We start from the raw sequence: 17,094 nt of genomic DNA on the forward strand, positions 1-17,094 counted from the left end.
TTTTCCCTTAAGCTTTCTGGTAATGCTTCTTCTAGAGTATGAGGGCATGGTGGACTGCTGTCTGAACCAGCCTTGACAAATCTGAAGGGCAAATAGTTGTGGCTCCTGGTTGGGTTAGGAGGAGGCTAATTCTCCTCTCCATTTTCCATGGACCAGCATAGCCCATGTGGCACGGAGTGAGCCTGCAGGTTCCCTTCCCACAAAGGCATTCTGCCAGGTGAGGTGAATTTATCTGGAAAAGATGGGAGGTCATCCTGCATTATAATACTGAGTGAGAATTTGGTCCTAAGTAACAAATTCCTAAGATGGCCCTCACTGAGGAACACACACAAGCACATTTTGTGGTTTTTATTTTATTCATTTGCTCCTTCCTTTATCAATTCATTCATTTTCAATTTAATTTATATATTATTTTTGGTGGCATTCATATTTGTTTTTTTCCATTTTGATTTCAAATGCACTTGCAATTTATCTTGGTGTAGTTTACCTAGATGTAATATATGAGATAGGAATGTAACTTATATGATCAGTTATCACAACAATAATCATGAAATCATTGGTCCTTTCCCAACTGATCTGAAAAACTATTCTTATATACAAACTATTATGCAGTGTTGTGTCTGTTTCGAGATGTTCAGTTTGGACCCACCCACTCCCACCCTACTCACAATGTTACTGGGCTTGTATTCTGTTTACTTATTCACTTGGGAAGGAATTAATAGAACCACAATACTGAGTCTTCCCCTTCAAGGGCATAGTATCGCTCTGGGGTTTTTTTGTTTGTTTTTTGAGTCTTCTGTTAAGTCTTTTATAAAAGTTTTGTAGTTTTCTTCAACTATAGTTTTATAGTTTTTCTTCTGCAAATAGGTTCTAAACATTGTCAAAATAAGTTGTTCCCCAAAGTGTCTGCTACTTTTGCTCATGCTTATCAGCAGTATTATTTCCTTACTATATTCTTTTACTGATTAGAATTGATTATACTATATGAATTTAAAAATTGATCTTTATCAGATCCCTTATGACTGATAATTTTTTTGATTATTTAAATATGTAATATTGAAGAAAATAAACTAAAATTCTATTTTAAGAGATGGACTCACTGTCCCACTTTTTCAATTCCCCTCCCTTCTCTGGAAGCCCTTTGGCTCTCCACAGATCACAACTTGAAAACCTCAGAGGTGAACAGTAAACACATCTGCAAATAATGTCTATTTTACCCCCTTATTTCTCATACGTACACTTTTTATTCTGAAACACAAGAGTCATTCAATACATATTCATTGAATTAATCTGAATTAATTAAATTGTTTAGTATTTTCAGAGGTTATTAAGAATGATAGTAAGAACAGGCATTTTCACCTTTTTCCTGACTTTAAAATAAATGTTTCTAGTGTTTAAACCAAGAAGCATAGTACAATCTTTTTGTTTAAAGGCTCTCTTGTTTATATTCTAGAAAAAGTTTTATAAAGACTGGATAATAAATTTTATAAATGTTTAGCAGCATCTATCAAGATAATTATATGTTTATTTCTTGGACATTTCAATATCATAAATTATGTCATTATTGAACTATCATTTTGGTTCATGAATACAATTATTTGATTATGGTACTCTGTTATTTGAATATACTGTGAGATTCCTAATGCCAATTTTTAATATAATATTTTTTGTAATATCAATTTACAGTTTTCCCTTTATCCAAATTGGGGACTATGCTAGCTCAGTGGTTATCAACTGTGACTGCTTATCAGAAGGACTCTAATGACTTAATAAAAATAAAGATGTCTCAGCTCAATAAAAATTACCCTTTGAGTTTGTAAGTTTTTGTTTTTAACTTTAATAATTCAATACTCTTGTTTCTCTTTTATTGTGCTGGTTGCCCAGTTTACTAGATTTTACCATTTAGTAAAGTAAGACTATACATGTTCCTCTGAGTATACAACTACCTGCATTCCATGGTAGTCTCATAATTGTTAGTTTCTAAGTATGATGCAATTGTAATTTCATTTCCCCATTGATTCAAGAGTCATTTAAGACAGAGATTTTAAACTTTTTAGTGATATTTTTTTAAAAAGGGCTTGTTTCTGATTTTGTTATTATTTTTAACTTTATTTCACCTATACAGAGCTCACTTTTTCCACTTTTTGGAATTTAATGAGGTTTTTCTTTGTGGCATAACATATAATAAAGTCTTATAAAAATTCAATGACTATTTAAAAAGATGAAATATGCTGATAACATGTTTTAAGGTTCAGTGTAAAATATTACTATTACATTAACTATTAATCATTAACAAATATATCATTAATGTCTTCCATGTCTTTATTTTGGCCTCTTTGTTTCAAGAACTGACCTGTAATTTATAGTCTCCTATTGCTATTTTTTTTAATTTTTCTTGTATTTGTTTCCATAGAATATACATTGACTCCCAATATGTCTCTTAAAATTCATTGCTTCACTCATTTTTAGTTGCACACACAACAAAACATCCCCTAGCTCCGTAGGTCTCTGCTTTGTTATCTGATGCGTAGAGGATGTAGTTGTATCTGTGTTTATCGTGGGCTCTTCACACAGTTTTTATAGCATGAATCTCTTATTCTGTTTAAGGATTCATAACTTAAGCCTAACTTCTGCTTTCTCATTTGTTCATCTTTGCATTTGGCTATTCATTTCTTTATTTTTGAAGTTCCAGTTTATTCTTTATTTGAAGCTGAATTCATATGAAAGGATAAGAAGCAGTTATGCATTCATTGCCTTTTCCTCAGGCGTGGTTGTTTTCTGTCTTTCACTTTAAACCAATAAATAGCTTCCATATAAAGAAAAAAATAAATAATTTTTTTCAGGTAAAGGAATTCAAGTATCAAGTGTGGAAATGTCCCACATAATGGAGATATTATTTATCATTGTTTGAGGTTCAAGACTCAGACATTATAAGAAATTTATACACAGTTTTCAATCCTAGTACTGAAAATGGAAAAAATCCATGTAGTTTTAGAATACTTTTGATAATAGTTATTTTATTGACTTTCTAGCTAAAAATTTGGAGGCAAACCACCTTGGAAAGAGTATACTGAGTATTGGTCTCTTAAAATTTTAATTCAAGAAGATGGTAGGGAGGAGGAGGAAGGGGATTTGGTAAGCTCTTGTCTATTGGGTACAATGCAGGGGTATATGGCACAGCTTCTAGGTGAAGGGCTCAACGGCAACTTGAACTTGACCTAACAAATGGAAACAATGTAACGTAATTGTATGTACCCTTAGGTTAATCTGGGAAAAAAACTTTGATGAGTTGTTAGGTCTAGATTTCACTAATACCAAACTTGCATATATAGCACACAATTCGAAAGGGACAGCCAAAATTCAGGAACATTCTAACAAAAAAACCTCAGTAGAAGGTATGAACTTAAAATGTTTCAGACATTTTAAACGCTTGACTGCAACTCTAAATTGCCGTATTCCTCTGCCTCACATTTAGGATAGAAAAACTAGACACTTTCCCACTGTCATCAGCACATGGATTGTTAAACTGACCACAAAAGACTCAAAGCCTACCTTAAGTCTGTATTTCACTATTTATTAGTTGTACCATAAAATAATTTTAGTAGTTTATCGTTTCACACATTAAAAATAGCATTTGCACACCTGTACATATCTGTCTGAAGATGCATCCATTCTAGCTGTATTTGAGGGCTTAGTTTTAACACTTGCAGGTACAAGTTTGGCAAATAAACTCCCTCTTGGGCTCTTCCTTTTCCCCTCCTGCCCCTGACTCGACTTCCCCCTTGGACACTGAGGGCATGGTGGTAGGAACCAGGTGCCCAGATGGATCTACCTTTCTACTTTTTACCCTTTGGAATACTTTAATTTAGTAGGAGTTTTATAAAGTTTTATTATAATTACAGCACATAGTTTGAGTTTAGGTTTTTTGGCCAAATCCCAGCCATTTTCTTTTAGTAGACAAATTTGTTCTAGTTTACCTTATTTGTTGTTAGAATAATATGCACAGTCTTCTAACCATTTTCTATGTTTTAAATTATTCCTATTTATTTCCTTCTTCTTTTTATTTTTCTTCATTGGTATATGAATTATATTTTCTTTTTCCTCCTAAGAACTTTGAAAAATATTTTTTAAAGTTCTGAGAAGTTACTTTTAAGTGATTAAATGTCCTTAAACTTTTACTTCTGGTTTTTCATGAAGCTATTTTGATTGTTATAATGGTTATACCTCTATCTTTCCAATTTATTGTTAATCCATTTTTACTGTTGAACATTTTCTGAAGACTATATAAAGCACATTTTTCCCCAAAGTTACTTGCTATTTAAAATAAGTGGCTTTTGGAATTACGCTACTTGTAATTCTTGCATGTTATGTTAAGATTATTATTAATATTGCAGAACACTTTAAATATCCTTTTAAATGAATTTCTTGACTCATTGCTTATTTTCATATTTCAGTCCCTTCATTTGCCTAAAATTAGTGTGAGTAGCTTCTGTTTGTGTCTCTCACTATTTACGTGAAAACTATTAAAATTCTCTTTTTAGTACATGACCTGGGAACTGAAAGAAGCAGATGCGTATTAATATGAGGAGGTATAGAAAGAATTTAGGCTGAGGGTAGCAACAAATGGGAACTTCGTGTCTGCCTAGTGTCTCTGGTTTGTTGAACCCACAGAGTCAATGACTCCTGTTCTATATCTGGCTTCCACTGTTGGTAAACCATCGGTGTCAAGCTGCCTCCCTTCAGCTTCTGCAAGCTATGACATGTGAACATTCTGTCCCTCTTGGGGGGATCTTCAACAGGAATGTGTCTTATGTCTGGTTATTAACAAACCTGATATTGAATGTCACCAGTACCACAAGAAGTATCCCAAACAATTACTGAGTGTGTGCCTCTGTGGCTGGGGGTATTCCTCCAGCCTCTGCCCCATCTCCAAATGGGGCATCGCGCATGACCAAGCTCTTTTAAGTGTAGTGAAACCTTCCCTTTACCTCACATCTTGTTTACAACTCCAGCCTTTATGTCTCAAAATAAAGATATATAACATGTCTTTCTTAAGAAATTTGGGAAACCATATTAATTCTGGAACTTTAACTAAATATTTACTGAATGCTTGGATAAAAAAGCTACCAATGAAAGCATTTCAGATTGTGTATAAAACTAGCACAGTGTTCCCATGATTGCATTAATGTACACAGCTATGATTTAATAAAAAAAAAAGAGAGAAAAGAAAAGAAAAACCTACCACATTTGTTCCATTTGAGTTATTTGTGGCACTGGTCTGTATAATTAAGTTGTTTGTAAAGCCCTCTGCTAACTGGTGATCCAAGAGAGCCATGTGGCTCATTATTCATTAGTAGTAAATACCTTTTTGTCAGGTTTGCCTCTCATTCTTAGACAGGTTTGGCTGACCTGCTGAACCATACATATGTTACTGAGATGGGGAACTGCTATAGTAGAGAAAGCTGAGCCAGACTGGGAGTTAGGATCTTGGGCACATCACTTAGGTGCCATGATTCTCAGTTTCTACCTCAGATGATGGAAATAACAACACCTGTTCTGCCTACAGCACAGGATTTATTTTTTCAAAATAAATGGGATACTATATTAAAAAAACAACACTCCAGGAACCACAAAGCCCTTTATAAAAATAAGGTTTCTTCCTGAAAGTGAAGAGAAGTAAAAGTTTCCTTCTCACATTTTCACTTTTTTGAATAAGAGAAATGTTTTAGCTGAAAGGGAAATAAATGGGCAGTCTGTTCCACCTGTCCATCCATTCATCATTCATTCATTTATTTGACACAGCATTCCCCAGGGCCAATCACTCTCCTCATGGAGCTTATGTTTTAGAAACAGAGTTAGGCCAAATATAACTACAAAAGTAAGATCATTTTAGTCAGTGGTAAGCATCATTAGGAAAGGTGGGAAAAAGGACAGAAAAGGAACAGCCAGACAAGGTACGATAGTTGCTACTTTAGATATTATGGTCAAGAGGGATTTGGTTTTATCTATTGTGGAGAATTAAAATACATAATTGATAAAGTGTCCAATAGCATAATGCTTGGTATTTCCCCAAGTATCTTCTTTATTTTTCCCATTTTATAACTGCTTTTTGAGGCCCACATTCTACATCTGATCTAGATGAAAGTGGAAGCCACAGAAATCTGAGACCTAACGGGACAGAATTTCAAAATAGTGAATGTACATACCCATTTCCTGACTGCTGCTGGCCACGCCAAGGCCATATGCCTCCAACACATCCTTTACTGTTCGCATAGACTCATCATACCTGGCTGCAAGGCCAAGGAAGTTATAGGAGCCCATGTTGATAACATCTTCAATAATTCTTCCAGTAAACCTGTGGGGGGATGTGTAAGTGAGCACAGTAGGCTTCCTCATTTAATAGCATTCTAGTGCCCAAGAGACCTTGGGTCTGGCCCAAATCATATATTTCTTCTTTCTTATTAACTTGCATCACCATCATCATTTTTTTAAAAAGAAATTTTTTCATTTGTGGTAACATGAATAGAACTGGAGGCCATCATGTTAAGTGAAATAAGCCAAGCACAGAAAAGCAAATACTGCATGTTCTCACATATATCTGAGAGCTAAAAACATGGATTTCATGATGATGGAGAGTAGACTGATGGTTACTGGAGTCCAGGAAGGGTGGAGGTGAGGAGATAAATAGAAGCTAATTAAAGTTAATTAGCAGTTAGATGTATTCAGTTTGATAGAAGAAACTCAACTTAGTGCTAGATAGATCAGTAGAGTGTAGTTTAAAACAATCTAGTATATATTTTAAAACATCTTGAAGAGAAGAATACAAATGGTTCTGCCTTAAAGATAAATATTTAAGGTAATAAGCATCCCAAATACACTCATTTGATCATTATGAATTCTATGCATGTATTAAATTATCCCATGTGCTCAGTACTAAATTAGAAAGAGTAGATTAACATCTACATGCTCAGATGAGAGAAAAACTCAGTGAAATTCAAGCAGGGAGGAGGGTGGCAGGAGAATAGGTACATTTCATGAGTATGTTGCACACCTCCTGGGTGAAGGACACACCTACAACTAGAACTTTAACCCTACAAAGACAAACTATGTAACCTAATCGCATGTACACCCATATGAATTCTAAAATTTCAAAAATAAATGATCACATGTATTCCAAAACTATACATATCTATTAGGTATCAAAAAAAGCTGTTAAGAAAACAAAAAAAAAATTGGTTTGGCCTTAGAGGATGGTAACCCCATAAAGGAGTTGGGAGAGCATTGGAGAAAGGTACCCTGAAACATGGAGGTGTTAACTTAGCCCTGATTTAGCCTAGGCACTTATTGCCATGGCACCTGTGTTCTGGTTGAAAGTCTAGCAAGAGCCTGCTAAAGGGACAAAAGCCATGGTCACCACTGTCTCCTTCATTGAGAAGTGGGAGGGTACAATTTGTCAATAAAGCAGGTGTTGAACACACAGAGCCAGCCAGGTCCTGTGTTAATTATAAGATAAACAAGCCACCTTGGCAAGGTAATTACCATGACTTCCTCCACTGGGATTATGAGGGCTTGCCAAGAGCTGAGTGATGCAAGGCTAACCACCTCCATGCCTTCTCTCCCCACCCTAGGTCTGTAATCTGTTGCCCACACTAGGACTTCCTTGAAAGGATTTTCCTTCCACCCAGCACCTCCAGGTGGGTGCCTCACCTAAATGTCCAGTTGTAGTCGTCTGACACCCTCTCTATGACATCAAACCGAGCTCCTGGGGCACTGCAGATGGGCCGGTTCCAGTTGTCTCTGATTCGCATGTAAAGGTTTCGCTTATAAAAATTCTCAAAGTCTTGATACAGAGGCACAAAATCCTGTTATAACAGAGGTAGAAAGTTAGTTGTAGTCCTTGGCTTTTGGGATTTCATTTGCAATTGAAGGCTGGGAGAAGACTGGGAAGAGCCTTGCAATGAACCCATCTGCAGATGTGTTTTGAGCAAGTGTCAGGAGGTGAGGAAACAGATGGGGTCCACAAGTAAATGTATGAGCCCTCAATCCCCAAAGAAGTCCCCTTTAATTGAGGAAGAACTAAATGTGATAAATAAAGGTAAAGGTAGCAAAGATGACAATACAATTGCAAGTCCCAGAGCAAGTGGTGGAGATGCTAAATCCTGCAGCTTTTCTAAGAGTAACAGCAGGTGTTGATGTCCAGAGCAGTTTAGGGTGGAGAAGATCAGTCATATGTTCTTAACTTTTTCCAAGCCTGAATACCCCCACTCATTTTGTCATTGGAATTGTGGATGAATGTGAACAGTTGCACTTGTTGGCAAAACTGTTCTTGGCAGGCAACTGGCTGTATCTGTGGAATTATGGAGGTTCCAGGCCTCCCTCACAGCTGAGGCTGAATTGCTGAATAAATTGCAATCCATGACCAAAGGAATCTGCATCCACAGAGGCTCAAATAAAACACGTATAATTTTGTCATCTGGCTTGGTAGTTTACACAAGAGAGAAAATGCAAAAGCTGTAACTGTGGTTTAAACCAAGTACTTTGGACATTCATAAGATTGGAGCAGGAAGGAAGAGTCACATCTTGCTGGAGGAACTACGGAAGCTTTACACAGGGGGGACCTTGGAAATGGGCATTGATTTATTATGGGTCAGATGTTTGGGGAATGCGCTCAGCATGAGGGTCTGTATACTAATATATGTGACACATTTGAGAAGAATGAGTAAGAATAATAGTAATCCCACTACTGAGTATCTACCCAAAGGAAAAGAAGCATTTTATCAAAAAGATGCCTGCATTTAAATGTTCATGCAGCACAATTCACAATTGCAAAGATGTGGACTCAGCCCAGTCCCATCAATTCATAAGTGGATTAAGAAAATGTGTGTATACACACACACACACACGGGGGTACTACTCAGCCATAAAAAATGAGTTAATGTCTTTTGTAGCAATTTGGAAGGAACGAAGACCATTATCCTAAGTAAAGTATCTCAGGAATGGAAAAATAAACACCACATATACTGTCTAATAATTTGAAACTAATCAATGAGCACACAGGAGCATAGAGGGAAGTAAAAGTCATTGAAAATCAAGGAAAGGGTAGGGATAAAAACCTACCTAATAGGTACAATGAACACTTACTTAACTCAGGTGATAGGCACACCAATAACCCTGACTTAAGCATGACAAAAAGTATTACAAAAATCTGTAATAAAATCATTTGTACCCCTTAATATTTTCAAATGAAGAAAAAAAAGAAATTAGCTATCAAAAAAAGAAAAGACAACCCAAAAACAAGCAAACAAAAAAGTGAAGTATATCCTGTCACTCCGGTCAGGGTGGATAATAGCTCCCACCTCATTCTGGATCCGAGTTTCTGACTCATTTGGCTCCCAGTTTTCTCTCTTGTCCCATCTGGCAGTGACTCCCTGTGGTGTGGGTGTGGCTGGAATGTCAGTTAGGCACAGACAGTGGCAGCCTGAAGCATCTGCATGAGGAGCTCATGTTTATTCTGCAGGTAATCAGGAGCCACAAGTGTTTGAGAGTGAGCCTTCTTATTTTGAGCTTTTTATTCTCTTTTCTCTTATTAAAGATGTGAGTATGAACCACTGATATGGCTTTGTTTCTTCTACAATATAGTACTCTTCCTTTTTTCATCTTTAAGTTTGTATGATGCTGGGCATGATGGCACATGCCTATAATAAGAGAAAAGAGAGTAAAAAGTTCGAAATAAGAAGGCTCCCTTATTCTCTGAGCTGATCCATTCCAGAGGGCGGTAGAGAGAATTTGTAGGTTTTGATGGCAAATGGTGGCATCCAAGCCACAGAGCTTTCTGTCACTTCACTCTCTGGCCTTTAGTGACAGTGGCATTATTTCTTGAGGGGAATTATGATTTTACATAAGAAAGAATATTCATAAGCACATACTGGAGACTTTCTATTACATGTGAATTTGGAGGATGCTTGTTACATTTAAAAATCCCATATCTAATGCATTTTCTTTAAATAATTATGATAAAAGTTTTGTTATAATTTAAAGCCATGCATTTATTACAATTCTTTGTACCCTTTCATGTTCTCACAGGTAAAAAGACACATTTTTGAGGCAATAGGATTGTGTAATTCCACAAAATTCACTTCTGAATTTCATTATTTTTTTTCAGACAATTTACTGCTTTGTGACTTATTCTGTATCCCCAAATGTTATTTGTGACCCTTTATTTATAATTTTAAAGCCTTATTTGAAATGATCATATATAAACTTACCCTATCAAGAGAAAAGAGTGGAATTACAGTTTTAGGTTTTATGAGGAATTCTATACCAAATAAAGTAGTAGTTGGTTTTGGAGAGAAAAAGAAAAGAGCCAAAACATTCTGTCAGTACAATTCAAACAATGAATTTGAGGTTTGGAACCACAAGGTACTGGGAGTAGAAGGACATAGATTATAGAACTCAAATATGCATTTGGCCCATAATGGAAATCAGACCCAGATAGGTAAGCAATTTGAACTCTGGTCAGTCTATGACCTCACCCACTCACCTAGAGAGTGATTTCAGAGTGACCTCAGGCTTGCTAAGCTTCCCCCTAGAACACCAGGAAGGACAAAACATCTGGCCCACAATATGGAAACTTAAGGCCAACAGATCGCCAGTCTGTAGGAGGAGTGTCCATTGGTCATGGGGAACTTGACCTTGGCTTGAAAAAGCAACCTGAGGTTTCCTCATCTTGTGCCTCATGAAGATGTATTGTCGCAGCCATGTAAGGAAAGGTAGGGAAATAACTCATCCTGCCTAAACTCCCTGCCTCCTCACTCAAAGATCCAGAATTTGTATTTATGTGGAAGTGGGAAGCTAGTTTTTAATTGAGATAAATGTTTTGAGGGCAAGATACAGGGATTCTGGCAGGGTACAGTGGCTCATGCCTATAATCCTAGGACTCAGGGAGGTTGAGCCAGGTGGGTCACTTGAGCCAAAGAATTTGAGACCAGCCTGAGCAAGAGTAAGACTCATCTCTACTAAAAATAGAAAAAACTAACCAGGCCTCCTGGCAGGCTCCTGTAGTCCCAGCTATTCAGGAGGCTGAGGCTAAAGGATTGCTTGAGCCCAAGAGTTTGAGGTTGCTGTGAGCTATGACACCACAGCAATAGAATGAGACTCTATTGCAAAAAAAAAAAAAAAAGGAAAGAATGAATGAAAGAAAAAAGAAAAAGAAAGAAAAGAAAAGAAAAAAGAAAAAGACAGGAATTCTAACCTATCCTGGAGTCAGAGAAGACTTCTTGCTAGGGAATGATTTTTACATTTAATAGGATTTATAAATTAGGTATTTGCAACTCCCCATTTAAAAAAAAAACTACTCAAAGTTATTTCTTTGTGCATGACATAAACATTAACCCAGATCTGAGTCACAAGGTCACCAGCCTACATGTTCCTGAGAGGAACAACTGAGCTTGAAAACCTATGTAGAATTCAAGATCTGATCTGAGAATGAACTGACTTACTTTCGGGCATGGTCATCTTCTTCTCCCCACCTAGGAGGTGTACTGTCTCTTCATGGGTGTATTTCTACTCCACCTCATTCCTTTGAGGAGGAGTGAGCTTTCTTCCAGAACATTCAATACCTCCCAAAGGTCAATGTCCTCTAGTCTTAGACAAACTTCCCATAGCATTTTAACTATGCCAGAAAATGATGCTGGATTTGATACTTCAAAAACAGAAGCATTGCAATAGGTCATATCTTTATCTATCTGCAGATTTAATTTGGCATTTGGCTTAGTTACTATGTTTATTTTCCTTCCTGAAACAAATGGCCAGATGTGATAGAAAATCCCAGGCTGTAAAGACACAATCATTTTGGGGACAGGGTATAGAAAGATGTGAGTATGAACCATGGATATGGCTTTGTTTCTTCTACAATATGGTAGTCTTCCTTTTTTTACCTTCAAATTTGTATGGTGCTAGGCATGAAGGCACATGCCTATAATCTCAGATACTAGGGAGGCTGAGACAGGAGAAATGCTTGAGTTCAGGAGTTCAAGACCAGCCTGGGCAACATAGCAAGATGCTATGTAACAGACAGCTAAATTTATATGATAATTTATAATTTTCCAAGTGGTATGGTATTTCTATCTGACTTTTATTGATCAATTGGTGAAGAGTCAGAAAACTTGATTGGACAACTTGTGAATTGTATCTAGTTCCAAAACCAATGTTTTTTCTGATAAATCTTGCTGGAGGGTTTGTTATTTATAAGCAAGTAAAAAACATATCCATAGCCCATTTTAAGTAAAATCTATTACCAAATTTGGAAACATGTTGCTTCTTATTTAACTGCATATTCATTCAGTATTAAATAAAATCAGGGCTTTGTAGAGAGAAAGAATCATTATTAAACACCAGTTACTCTTTTGTGTCTACACTAACACTTCTATTCTTTCCTAAAACTTTATTTTATATAATTATTTCCTTCTAGGAACTAGCTATTTCTTTGTTCTTTACCTTTTGTTGGCCAGAGTAATTATATTTAAAACAGTTCTGGCTTGGCACCTGTAGCTCAGCAGCTAGGGCACCAGCCACATATATCGGAGCTGGCAGGTTCAAATCTGGTCTGGGCCTGCCAAACAACAATGACAAGTACAAGCAAAAAATAGCCAGGCATTGTGGCGGGCACCTGTAGTCCCAGCTACTTGAGAGGCTAAGGCAAGAGAATCACTTAATCCCAAGAGTTTAAGGTTGCTGTGAGCTGTGATGTCATAGCACTCTACCCAGGGTGACAGCTTGAGACTCTGTCTCAAAAGATTAAATAAATAAATAAACAGTTCTTTGAAGTATGGTTTTATGCACTAAGTTTGGTGAAAGTTTCATGCTTTCCTCAGTGCTGTCTCCCTTGCTGATCTCTGTCTAAGGTTGAGGTCCACTAGACACTCAACAAAAAAAAAGATAGAATAATACTGTCCAGAGGACAAAAGTTTGTGGTGGACAGCAGGAAATGAAAAGGAAAACAATGCCCCAATGTAGAGAGGTGGAGAACACACTCAGCAAGGAAACAAGCTTCTGCTCAAGAGAACTCCACCTATTCACTTCTATGGTCACTCAAGATAGGGGAATATAAAATATATATATATTTATATGTAGATGTGACATCTTAATGGAAACATAATAGAACAATGCACCTTTTAAGGAAATAGTTCAAGAATATAACAACCACTGTCAAAAACCAAATTAATAATCTGAGATGTTACATCAACTATTTTTTTCAGAACACAGCAAAAAAGGAAAAAGAAAAAAAGAAAATATGAAATAAAAGCCAAGAGATATGTAGGAAGGATTAAGAAGATCCAAAATCTGTCTAGTAGGCCTGGAAGAATTGAAAGGGCATTGAGGAAGAAAGAAAGAGGAGAAGCAGGTAAAAAGACAAAGTAGAAGAAGGAGGAAAGGGAAATTTCTAGAGATAAAGAATGGTTTGACTCCTAAGATATAAAGCATCCAGCAGGAACTAATTAGAGCAAATGAGCAAGATACATCCTTCTTCAGTTACAGATCTCCAAGGTGGAAAGAGAAAAATTCCAAAGTTATTGAAAGAGGTGGTAAAGACAATTCACATATAAGGGAATATGAATCAGATTGCTTAAGACTTTTCTCAGGTTACAGTGGTAAAAAAGATAATTAGGAAAAACTTATTTTGAACTTAAAATCCTATAGTTTCTCAATGATAGAACTGAATAAACACAAGTCAATATTTGTAAGGAGTTAGGAATTTAATACCTACAGACCTTTCCTATAATCAAGAGTACACTACTTGGTTTCAAAATATAGTACAAAGTTACAGCAATCAAAAAGGCATAGTACTGGCATAAAAACAGACATATAGGCCAATGGAACAGAATAGACAGCCCAGAAATAAATCTCTGCATTTAATGTCAATTGATGTTTGATGAAGGTGCCAAGAACACATAATGGGGAAAGGACAGCCTTATCAATAAAATGGTGCTGGGAAAATGCAGAAGAATAATATTATTATAATATAATAATACCCTTTTCTCACATCACATACAAAAATGCATCCAAAATGGATTAGAGGCTTAAATGTAAGACCTGAAATGGTAAAACTACTAGAGGAAAACATAGGAAAAAAGCATCTTAACATTTGTCCAGTCACCGGATTTTTGTATATGACCCCTAAAGCACATGCAACTAAAACAAAAACAAATAAATGAAACTGCATCAAACTAAAAACCTGCACAGCAGAGGAAACAAGCAACAGAGTGGAAAGACAACCTACAGAATAAGAAGAAATATTTGCAAACCATTATCCAAATTGTACAAGGAACTCAAACAATTCAATGGCAAGAAAACAAATAAAATGATTTTAAAAGTGGGCAAGGGACTGAAACAGATATTTCTCAAAAAGATACATAATGACCACTAAGTAAATGAAAAAATGCTCAACAATGCACACAAATCATCAGAGAAACGCACACGAAGAGTGTGTGAGAAACCTTCTCACATCTGTTAGGATGGCTATTATCAAAATGACAACATATTACAAATGTTGGCAAGGATGTGAAAGAAAGGGAACCCTGTACATTGATGGTAGAAATGTAAATTGGTGAAGCCATTGTGGAAAACAGTATGGAGTTTCTTGAAAAAATTAAAAATACATGTGGCCTACACATGTGTGATTCCAGCTCTCTGGGATGCTGGGGAGATAGGATTGCTTGAGTTCAAGGGTTCAAGACTAACTTGAGCAAAAGCGAGCCCCATCTGTACTAAAAATAGAAAAATTAGCTTGGCATTCTGGTGACCACCTGTAGTCCCAGCTACTTGAAAGGCTGAGGCAGGAGGATCACTTGAGCCCAGGAGTTTGAGGTTGCTGTGAGCTATAATGATACTAAGACACTACTGCACCCTACCCAGGGCAACAGAAACAGATTCTGTTTCAAAAATGAAATAAATAAATAGAAAAATAAATAAAAATAGGACTACCATATGATGTAGAAATCCAACTTCTGATTATATATCCAAAGGAAATGAAAGCACTAATTTCAAGAGGTATTTATACACCCAGGTCTGTTGCAGCATTATTCACCATAACCAAGATAGGAAAACAACCCAAGTGTCCATGACAGATGAATGGATGAAGAACATGTACACAACATGAATGTACACATGTATGTACACAACAGAATACCATTTGGCCTTAATAAAAAAAGGAAACAAAGCAAAATCTCTTATTCATGACAACATGGATGAAGCTGGACATTATACTAAGTGAAATAAGCCAGATGAATACCTTATGATCTCACATATGAAATCTGAAAAAGTTGAAATCATAGGAGCCAAGGGTAGAATGGTGATTGCAAGGGTTTGGGGGTATGGAGGAAATAAGGAAATGTTAGTAAAAAGGTACAAACTTTCAGTTATGTGGGGTGGATAAGTTCTGGAGACTGGCTGGCATGGTTACTATAGTTCATAATAATGCATTTTATATTTGGAATTTGCTGAGAGATTAGATCCTAAATGTACACACAGACACAGACACACACAAGAGTGTGCAAGACGAAAGAAAAAGATAGGTAACTATGTGAAATGATACATTATTGCCTTGGTTGTGATAATCATTTTATAATGTATATGTATATCAAAGCATTGTATTTTATAATGTAAATATATACAATTTGTATTCGTTAGTTTTATCCTAATAAAGCTTGGAAAATTTTTTAAAAAGGAAAATTTCAAAAAAGAACAGGAAAGAAAACAAATTGTATGAAGGTATGAACGGAGAATTAAACATGTAATTAAAATATTAGGTTTAACCATATGGAATTGCCAATGTTTGACTATTTTTAGCCCACAAAACCAGCTATTTCATATGGTTTAAATAAGTTATTATTAAGACATCATATTATTAAAATACAACTTACAAATTTATTTAAAAATCAATCTATGCACTACTTATAAGACATCTACATGTTCTGAAAATGATAAAATAAAGAGATGGCTATTGATGAAATATCAGGTGTGTACATATTAATATAAGGCAAAATAAAATACAAGATAAAGATCATGATGAAATGAAAATTCCACTAAGAACTCTTTGAGCCAGAAGTTTAATACTATAATATATGTGACCGTTTACACTGGCAGTTATACTGAAATACACAACGGGAAAAAATAACACATCTGCCATTACAGTGGAAGGCCTGAACTACATTTATTTTTAAAAAGTCTGCACAGAGAAAAAGTAAATCTAAAGGAGATAAAGAACATAGCAGCAAGTTTCTTATGATGACAAATCTAACAGACAATACAGGTATGATTTTTTATGGCACGTGTGAAAAAGTCTGACGAGTTCTAATACAACAATCTGAGAAACTGAAGGAGAGAATTTATTAGAGTGGAAGGATTTGAGATTAAATTATGAAAGTATCAATAGGTTTCCTATATGCTATCACTAACTAATTAGGAGATAGTGAAGGAAAAAGATAGCATTCAAATAAAATCATTATAAAAATTTGTGCCTAAATAAGAGGAAGGGTAAGACTTTTATAAAGAGACTTATAAAATTTTTCTTAAGTGTTCTGATCATGAAGGGATGCTGAATATTATCAAAAGCTTTTTCTGCATCAATTGAGAGAATTATAATGGTCTTTGTTTTTTAATTTGTTTATGTGATGAATTATATTTATAGATTTATGTATATTGTACCAGCCTTGAGACACTGGGGTAAAATTCATTTGTTCATGGTGTATAATTTGCTTGATGTGTTGCTGGTTTCTGTTTGTTAGGATCTTGTTGAATATTTTCACATCAATATTCATTAGTGATACTGGTCTATAATTTTGTTTTCTTGTTGGGTCTTTTCCTGGTTTGGGGGTCAAGGTGATGTTTGCTTCATAGAATGTGTTGGGTCATATTCCTTCTTTTTCTATATTTTGGAAAAAGTTGAGTAATATAGGTACTAGTTCCTCTTTAAAGGTTTGGTAGAATTCTGACATGAAGCCATTTGGTCCCGTGCTTTTCTTTTTAGGGAGATTTTGTATAGTTGATGCTATTTCAGAACTTGATACAGGCCTATTCAACATTTTCACTTCATTC

The 17,094-nt window shown here is 35.7% G+C and overlaps 1 protein-coding gene across 1 annotated transcript in view; it reads right to left on the reverse strand.

The window, feature by feature from the left end:
* SPTLC3 (serine palmitoyltransferase long chain base subunit 3) overlaps positions 1-17,094 on the reverse strand; it is a 173,744-nt gene that overhangs the window by 90,453 nt on the left and 66,197 nt on the right. Inside the window, exons 3-4 of the mRNA XM_003788010.1 lie at positions 7,708-7,862; positions 6,207-6,355 (exon numbers count right to left, since the gene is read on the reverse strand). Coding sequence (XP_003788058.1) covers positions 6,207-6,355; positions 7,708-7,862 — 304 coding nt within the window. The remainder of the gene's footprint in view (positions 1-6,206; positions 6,356-7,707; positions 7,863-17,094) is intronic.

This window comes from Otolemur garnettii, unplaced genomic scaffold, assembly GCF_000181295.1.
Source record: "Otolemur garnettii isolate 467f Iridium unplaced genomic scaffold, OtoGar3 scaffold00025, whole genome shotgun sequence".
Classification (NCBI taxonomy): Eukaryota; Metazoa; Chordata; class Mammalia; order Primates; family Galagidae; genus Otolemur; species Otolemur garnettii.